We start from the raw sequence: 7,913 nt of genomic DNA on the forward strand, positions 1-7,913 counted from the left end.
CCGAGTGGCCTCTCAAGTCTGGATTAAAGGGGAGGGTTGTGTCAGGAAGATCATCCAGCACAAAATAGTCAGTGCTGTTAGCCAACAGCGTGTCAGTGGAAACTAATGTTAAATGTTAAAGTTAAATGAACTTCCAATAAACAGCTACCCTACTAGGATGTAAAAGTTGACCGAATGTTTGTCCACGCTACAGTTAGATTTAGGTTTTATTTTGTTTTACTTCAATTTAATTTTTCTATTTGTTTGCATGAAATAGAATCTAACAGTATTATCACTTGAACATTTTTCATGTGTGTTTGCTTCGGGGACTCCATCCTCATATTAAACCTTCTTGATAACTGTCACATTGGAACATCCTAACTTTATTTAAATATGTGCTTGCCAATATGAACAAACTACTGAAAATAAAGAAGCACCATTACTCTTTTTGTCATAAACATTTATTTATGGTCATTTTTTTACATTATGAGGCACTGCAGAAAAATATAAAGCAAATATTTTCCAGTCTACACAGAAACACCTTCATTACTGAATTATTTACTACAGTGTTCTCATCCTGTTGACTAAACTCCAGCTGACGTCAGCCGGCTCTGAGGGGAGTGTTTTCTTTTTTTAAAAACAAATGTGGAGAGCATTGCAGTGATTTGTCTTAGTTTGTTAGTTAAAACAGAATAACGTGGCTGGAAATCAAATTATAAAAAGAAAATTTTCTTTCAACAAAATTATATTAAAGAGTAACAAAAACAGATAAACAACATGTTCTGTTCTGCAGCTGTACACATGCCAAAGAGCACTTGCTGAAAAGGCAACAGTTGCATTTCCTGTTACAGTTGTTTTGATCAAGGCTCTGAGTCGCCGTCTCCCACCTCCAGTGGGAACACGATGAGGTCCGACACACTGCCCCACTTTCTCAGCTGGACTGTGCACATATCTGCTGGTAGTACTTCCTCAGCATCTCCAGCTGAGCGGAGCGTACTAGGATGTGCGGTCGAACAGATGCCAGCTTCTGACAGGCCTCGTCTGGAGTCCAGCAGTGTAACTGTCAGCAGGAAAGCAAACGGTCAACACAGCAAACCTGTCGCTTGATGCCTGAGCGACTCATCAGCCATGAGCATGTTTCATACAGTCACCACTCTGGAATATTGACTTAAACACTCTGTGGTTCAGTGCATGTGGAGGTAAACGGGTCAAAAACGGAGTTAAATGTGGCATGTGTTTTATCTGAAATGACCATGAGATTATATTTACATACAAATACTTTAAAGGTAAGTACGCTGGAATAAGAGGGTAAAAAGTCAGGGTTTTTTCAGGAAACAAAGAAATATATTACATTGTAATTTAGCAGTATGCTGTACTGTTCAGGGAGAGGGCCATATTATGAAGCAGATTAACCTCGGCCAGTTTCTGGGTATTTTACAGGAAAGGAGACACAGCTTACAGTGTAAGTAATTTTAAATACACTGTAAGTTAAAAAGAACAACTGAATAACAGAAAATCCATCATGTACACAGTGTAACAAAATAAGGATGTAAAAAGGGAAGGTTAAGTCACTCAACATTTACAGCCGTCAACACAAAAACTGCATCAAAAATATTGTTTTTCTGCAAAATTACCAGCTAATTACACACCACTTAAAACAGGCTCTGAAACTGAAACGATGTCATCTCATTGGAAGACCACTTTGTGTTCAAGTAGTAATAAAAAACGAAACAAACAAGAAAACACCCACAAATATTTCTGAAAATGTTTTGTTTTGTTTTTTAAATTTCAAATATTGTATAACGAGACAAAACTGCAAACATGAACGCAGATTGTAACAAACTGAATCCTTTCATCGAACCACCAAACAAACACACTGGTCCTCTCTGTGCACACACGTGGCAGCACTGCTGCTGTCATTGTGTTCATGTTTAACAAAATAAACTGCAGACATGAGTGTGACTCTGTCACTGAGCTAACAGCTGATCCCTCAGCATGTTTGTGCTCTCTTCTCATGCTGCCTTCATATTCAGTCATTCTCAGCTTTTTAAAGAACTTCAAAGACAAACTGCATGACATTTCTTCAAGTGGCCCCCAGGCTGCAAATATGAGACCCTGACTTAAAATAAGTTATGCAATACTCAAAATTACCTACAGTATAAATTGTGTCTCCTTTCCTCTAAAATACATGCAGGATAGGCACGTTTAGGCCACTCTGTAATATTGCCTGCTCCACAAAAAGTAACACGTACTTAGGACGTAAATACAGGGAAATATTGTTTGTTTTGCTGCTAAATTACCAGGAAATTACACAGTACTTAAAAGTACTTAAAAATACTTAAAAGTACTTAAAAGTACTTAAAAGTGCTTAAAAGTGCTTATGCGCTGCTCAGATTTTATAGCAGTATAATTATTTGCTTCCTGTAAAAAACGGATTTGTTCAAAATTATCCAACATAACAAATGTAAATTTATTATTCTATTTATTATTTATTTCTTTATTTTTTATCCGCTCTTTATGCTTTATCTTGCGTTACCATGAAAAGTGGGATGTTCTTCTCTCCACTCTGTTTTTGTGCTGTCTGCAGTTCAAACAGCAGGTGGCAGTCTGAATGCATCATACTGACCCGTATGAGGTAGGCGGCAGCTAATGTGGCGCTCCGGGAACGTCCAGCCTTGCAGTGCACGTACACACTGGTTCCCTGCTCTTTATGCTGCAGTGCAAACTCCACGCCTCTGTGGAGGTTCTCCATGCTGGGGACACCAGTCAGGTCCACAGTGCTAAGCCTGAGCTGCTCCACACCAGCAGCCTGCCACTCCTGCACCAGCACCGCAACAATAAATGACACAGTGTATGAGGGGCGGCTCTTTGGCACTGTTAGGGTTTGAACTTCTATCACACATCAGTATTTAACTCATCTTGCATATGCATGACAGCACAGGGTCATTTCAAATATGAGCAGGGCGATTAAACTGCACGTTAACTTTTTTTTTTTTTTTGCCTGTCCCGTTTGGCTCTTTTGCCATCAGAATTGTTGTCTAAAGGCGAAGAAAGATGCCCAACGGATTTACTTTACCGAATTGACCATCCCAGCCTTGCCGTAATGGTCCATTTGATTCACCTTTTATTGTTTATTTTATTTTCACTTACTGAATACGGGACAGACTTGACTGGGGGAAAGAAGGGGAGAAAGAAAGAGGGAAAGAGAAACAGCTGAGAAGAGGGACGGGGGAGAAGGGCAAAAGACAAAAACCAACAGAATGGGCAGAGAAAAAAAAATGCATATATCGATCACCTGGGTCACCTGCTGAGAAAGAAAAAAGAAAACAAGCAGAAGAGAACAAGAGTAATAGAATAAACAACATCACAATGATATATGGGAATATGACAGTAAATACTAAATATTAAACATTATTGTGCAGCACATAAGATCAACAGAACACAGTGCGCTTTGAGGTAGGAGCCAAAAAGGGTGTAGTGTGTGGGTGTGATCACCCGTGTGTACACCTGTGAGCATGGACGCGCTTGTTTTTTGTTTTTTAAAAGGTTCCTTCATGTAATAATCTGCTAGAGGGTGTGGGGGGGCCACAGCCCCGTCCTCCAGGGCATGAAGCAGGTATGGAGGAGATCAAAACTCCAGACATCCAGAGGCCCCCAGAACACAAGAGACCAAGGAAGACCAACAGAGGGGCAGCCGCGCCACTGTCCCAGAAAGAGCTGAGGAGAGTCCCAGATGAGGGCTCACTCAGCAGCCGCGGAGCAGAAGCCAGGGGGGGTTGCAGTGACGCGCCCGTGAGCTCCGCCGGCAGCCAGCTGTGCCTGAGTGACCGAGCCCCAGGCCGAGAGGCCGGGGGCACCCCACCTCCGAAGTGGCCCGAGCGAGCCCCAGGCTCCAGGCCCCGATAAGCGGCCGCCAAGGAGTGAGCCGGTGTGTACCTGGACGCCCATCCCCGGACACAAAGAACCACCAACGCACCGATGTCTGAGGGAGTCCGCCACTGGCAGGGGAAGTGGTGGTAGGGGGAGATAGGCCTCCATACCTTGGAGGGCCTGAGATGTCCCCAGAGAGGTGGCGCCTGACACCCAACCTGACATATAGACACAGACATACAGGCACACACATATACAAACATCCATTCCCACCCTCGTGCTCTCATATGCACTTACTCCACACACAACCAACGTGGAGACAGACATAAAGAGACGCTGTACACACGATCACACTCCCCAAGCGTACTCTACAAACCGGGTCTAGGTACCCTTGCCCCTGGAGGGGGGAACTGCACCCAGACCCAGGTGGTGTTACCCTTTTCCCTGCGGTGGGGGGAGGCAGACCGCCCCGACTCCGCAGCAGCAGGAAGGCCCCACACTCCAGACCGCAGTCGGACGGCCAACTCCTCCTCCTAGCCCCCCCGCTCCAGCAGGTCGCAGAGAATGGGGGTGAGAGAAGACTCCAAACCTCCCTCCACCCACTCATTGTAGTGTTGATGCATGTGTGTTCTAAGGTGCATTTAAAACCCAGGAGGGCATGGAGCTACCTGCCAGAGAGCAGCAAGTAAGCGCATGGTCCCTCCTGCTAGCCCTCAATGTCTACGTGTATTTAAAATTGAGAGGTGGGCAACGATGCCAGGGGTGGGGTGTACACCCTGATGGTACTTTGGATTCCGTGTATCGTACCCCAAGATCCTATATGTATGTGTAATGAGAGTGTGAGTAATGTGAATGTCTAAGTTGTGGGATAAAATTGAGGCAGAGGCAGCCAGAAGGGGACGGGGGGGGGGGGGGGGGGGGGGGGGGGGTAGCCTCCTCTGCACCCTGGTGACATACCCCTACTCCAAGGTCCTGCATGTGTGGGTGGTTGTGGTGGAGCAGGAAGAGGGAGGCAGCTGGAGATGGGGAGGGAAGGAAGGGAGGGGCAAGTGACCCCTCCCTGGGGCCAGCTCCCCCGCTGACCCCAGCAGGCACCCCCATACTCCGCGACCCGCCAGGGAAAGGGGGCCCAGGCCCATCCAGACCGGGGCCCAGTGCAGCAGCGCCTCCCGGCCCCACAGAGCCCGGGACAGTCCACCCAACCCCACCACAGAGAAAACTGCACCCACCCCACCATCCACTCATCTTCCAGACTACATAAGACAATAAACACCCAGGCTGAGATCTTCCTCCACCTCTCCTGTATCTCCCCCTCCTGCAGAGGGAGCTCCTGAGGAGAGGAAAGCTCCTGCAAGATGTGACAATCTCCCCCACCAGTTGAAGAGCCCCCCAGGTGGCTCGATGCACCGGCGGCACCCTGCTCCAGGGCTGGGCCCCCATGCACTGCACGTTAACTTAATAATGGGAACTCAAACGAAGGGAACTCACCTGGGCTGAGTTGCAGAAATATTTGGTCTCGTACTCTTCGTTCATGGTGATCACCCCTCGAACATTTTCTGTTTCCACCAGCTGCAAAAGCAAAAACAGGCCATCAGCTCTCAGAGTTGAAAACTGCAACTGCCACGAGAGCGGCACTCTAAATACTCTTTCTCTCCTTTATTCCATTTTTTATGAGGTCTTGACAAAATATATTTCCAGTCTCCTTCTCTGCTCTTTATGCAAACACTGGTGCATCTCAGAAAATGGCAATATTGTGTAAAAGTTCATTTTTTTCCAAGATTTTTTTTTATTTCATTTTGATGATCACAAAAAACATAAATCTGGTATGTCAAATTATTAGAATATTTCATCTGGAGTCCACAGCCATGAGGAAGACTGCTGACTTACCAGATGCTCAGATGGCAAAATTCAACAACCACCAGAAGCCACCACAGTCACTGCTGCAAAAGCTGTCAGTTCACAGTGTGCAAATATTTATGGGAAGTTGACTAGAAGGGAAAAGTATACACAAACAACACACATGACATGAGAGTTTGCCAAGGAGTAGACTGAAGGTGGTGTCAGTGTCACAATGTACACAGCAAAGGGACCACAGCCATCGACTTCAATAATATCAGCCACTCATAAACAGGCATCTTACCTGAGCTAAGGAGAAAGATGCCTGTGGTCCTTATTCTAATCATGTAACAGGTAATATCCAGTATGTGTAATGTGACAAAAGCACAACGTTCAGTGTGTGTTTCATGGCATTTTTACGCAGCCAACCCAAAGTTGTGGAATGATCTGCCCTTGCACGTTAGACAGGCCTCTTCTCTTTCTGAGTTTAAAAGTTTTCTTAAAACATATTTATTCGCTGAAGCCTTTGGCACTGATTAAAGGGGTTGACTCAATTTGTTTTAATTTATTTTAGTTATTTAATTTATTTTATCTTATTTTTATTTACTTTACTTAGGCCATTTTGCATGTACAGCACTTTGTGAACTCTGGTTTTATGTTAAAGTGCTTTATAAATAAAGGTGGTATGGTATGGTAGCATGTTCCTTGTGTAAGAGTCTTTACATTAATAAGCTGTATTCCTCACAATGAGGAAGGGATGTTTGCCTATCATTTAATAATCAAAAACATTTTAGAAATCAGTCCTACAATTATCCAAAAGCTTCTTTGCTGGGACCAAAATTACTTTTATAAAAGGAAAGCCCTTAGCTCGGGAAAAGGCCATTCAAAAGCTTTTTGGGTGCAAAGTATTCAAACACACAAATAAGTGGCCAAATGTGCATCTGTGGGTGGTGCTGGAGTGGCCACAGTGGCTGTAGGCAGGACGCACTGATGGGGCATCGTGAAGGAAGGGGCGGAGGTACAGAGCAGCAGAACAATAGCAACAGCGGTGTGTGAATTAATGCTAAACATAGTATGAACATTAGTCTTAGTGTTTTTCTACTGATGCACACTGCACTGTGTGCTCTGTCTGACTACTGAAGAAAAACAAACCTAATAAATCATGTTGACCGTCAGAGGTCTGATGATCCAAGAGGACCAACTATGGGCAAAAACTACTGAACTGCGAGACCGTTTCTGTTTCTGATATGTTAGCTTGTTAGATAACTGAGGCGATCCTGCTTCAGCTGGATCGAAGATGGTGAGAATCACCCACAAATCACAATATTCGCTGATTGAGATAATGACCTACTCACTGTGAGTTACTATTTCATAATTGTGGCTTCGCATATTACTGTCTTTACAGCATTTCTTTGAAATTGTACACACACACACCACTACTACTATAACAACTTGTCAAAACATTTGTTTAGAACAAAGTCAATGCCGCCTCGTTAGCGCGGGCTAGCTCGGCAGCTGGTCTAAAGAGTCGTTAGCGTAGTCGAGCGCTAGCTAGCAGCTTCAGTGTTTGACAGGCGGACCTGTTTGGTCATGGACCTGAACGGCAGCGCTCCGAGGATCACAGTTTCATCCACTCGGTCAAACCACCGTCTCGAGGACACCTTCTCCATGACAACGTTGTAGGCTAACGTGGGGTAGAAGAGCAGCCGTGCTAACACTCCCGACATGGCTGAGCTATTTTCTGACGAGTCGTGTAAGAACTGAATTTGTGCTGTGGAGAGCTCAGCCTCTCATCATTACTCCTCCGTGCTGCTGTGCGGCGTGTGCTTCGCAGCCTTCATCCCACATGCTGTCAGCTTCCTCCTCCTGAAGCACGACTTCCGCCGACTGCTACCCCTTCAACATAAACACACTGACCTTCCATCCATAGATTCAGTCTCAAATCAGAATATTTTTTCTGCTCGACCAGCTGATGTTAAGGTGCAAAGTCGAACATATATAATGAGTACAACAACTTCATATATCACATTTTTTAAAGGACTGTCAGAACTTTTTTTTTTTACACATTAAAATTTAATCTCTCAAAAACTATTCCAAAATAAAAGCCTGATTTGTCACTGCGCTTTCTTATCATCGAAATAAATCACGGTATCTGCCAAAGATACGTCAGAAAATCTCGCTAGTTAAAATATGAAAACAACAGCCCAGCACTCTGGCGTTTTTAAAAG

At 44.7% G+C, this 7,913-nt stretch overlaps 1 protein-coding gene across 1 annotated transcript; it reads right to left on the reverse strand.

Moving 5' to 3' along the window:
* Nucleotides 1–418: 418 nt before the first annotated feature.
* ptpmt1 (protein tyrosine phosphatase mitochondrial 1) lies at nt 419–7,588 on the reverse strand. Its single transcript, XM_085461089.1, has 4 exons — nt 7,266–7,588; nt 5,338–5,418; nt 2,606–2,797; nt 419–1,039 (listed from the first exon to the last, which is right to left on the reverse strand). The coding sequence occupies exons 1-4, from the start codon at nt 7,410–7,412 to the stop codon at nt 911–913; spliced, it is 549 nt and encodes a 182-aa protein (XP_085317215.1). The 5' UTR covers nt 7,413–7,588; the 3' UTR covers nt 419–910.
* Between the last annotated feature and the right edge of the window lie 325 nt (nt 7,589–7,913).

This window comes from Copadichromis virginalis, linkage group LG1 (genome assembly GCF_057382275.1).
Source record: "Copadichromis virginalis isolate Kocher_CV1m ecotype Utaka linkage group LG1, C_Virginalis_male_GT1.1, whole genome shotgun sequence".
NCBI lineage: Eukaryota > Metazoa > Chordata > Actinopteri > Cichliformes > Cichlidae > Copadichromis > Copadichromis virginalis.

Excerpts from the sequence above, each read along its gene's own strand:
- ptpmt1 (XM_085461089.1), bottom strand. The coding sequence starts at position 7,412 with ATGTCGGGAGTGTTAGCACGGCTGCTCTTCTACCCCACGTTAGCCTAC. Across the intron at positions 5,419-7,265 it reads TCAGGTCCATGACCAAACAG|CTGGTGGAAACAGAAAATGT; the intron begins GTCCGCCTGTCA and ends TTGCTTTTGCAG. Across the intron at positions 1,040-2,605 it reads CTGCCGCCTACCTCATACGG|TTACACTGCTGGACTCCAGA; the intron begins GTCAGTATGATG and ends TCCTGCTGACAG.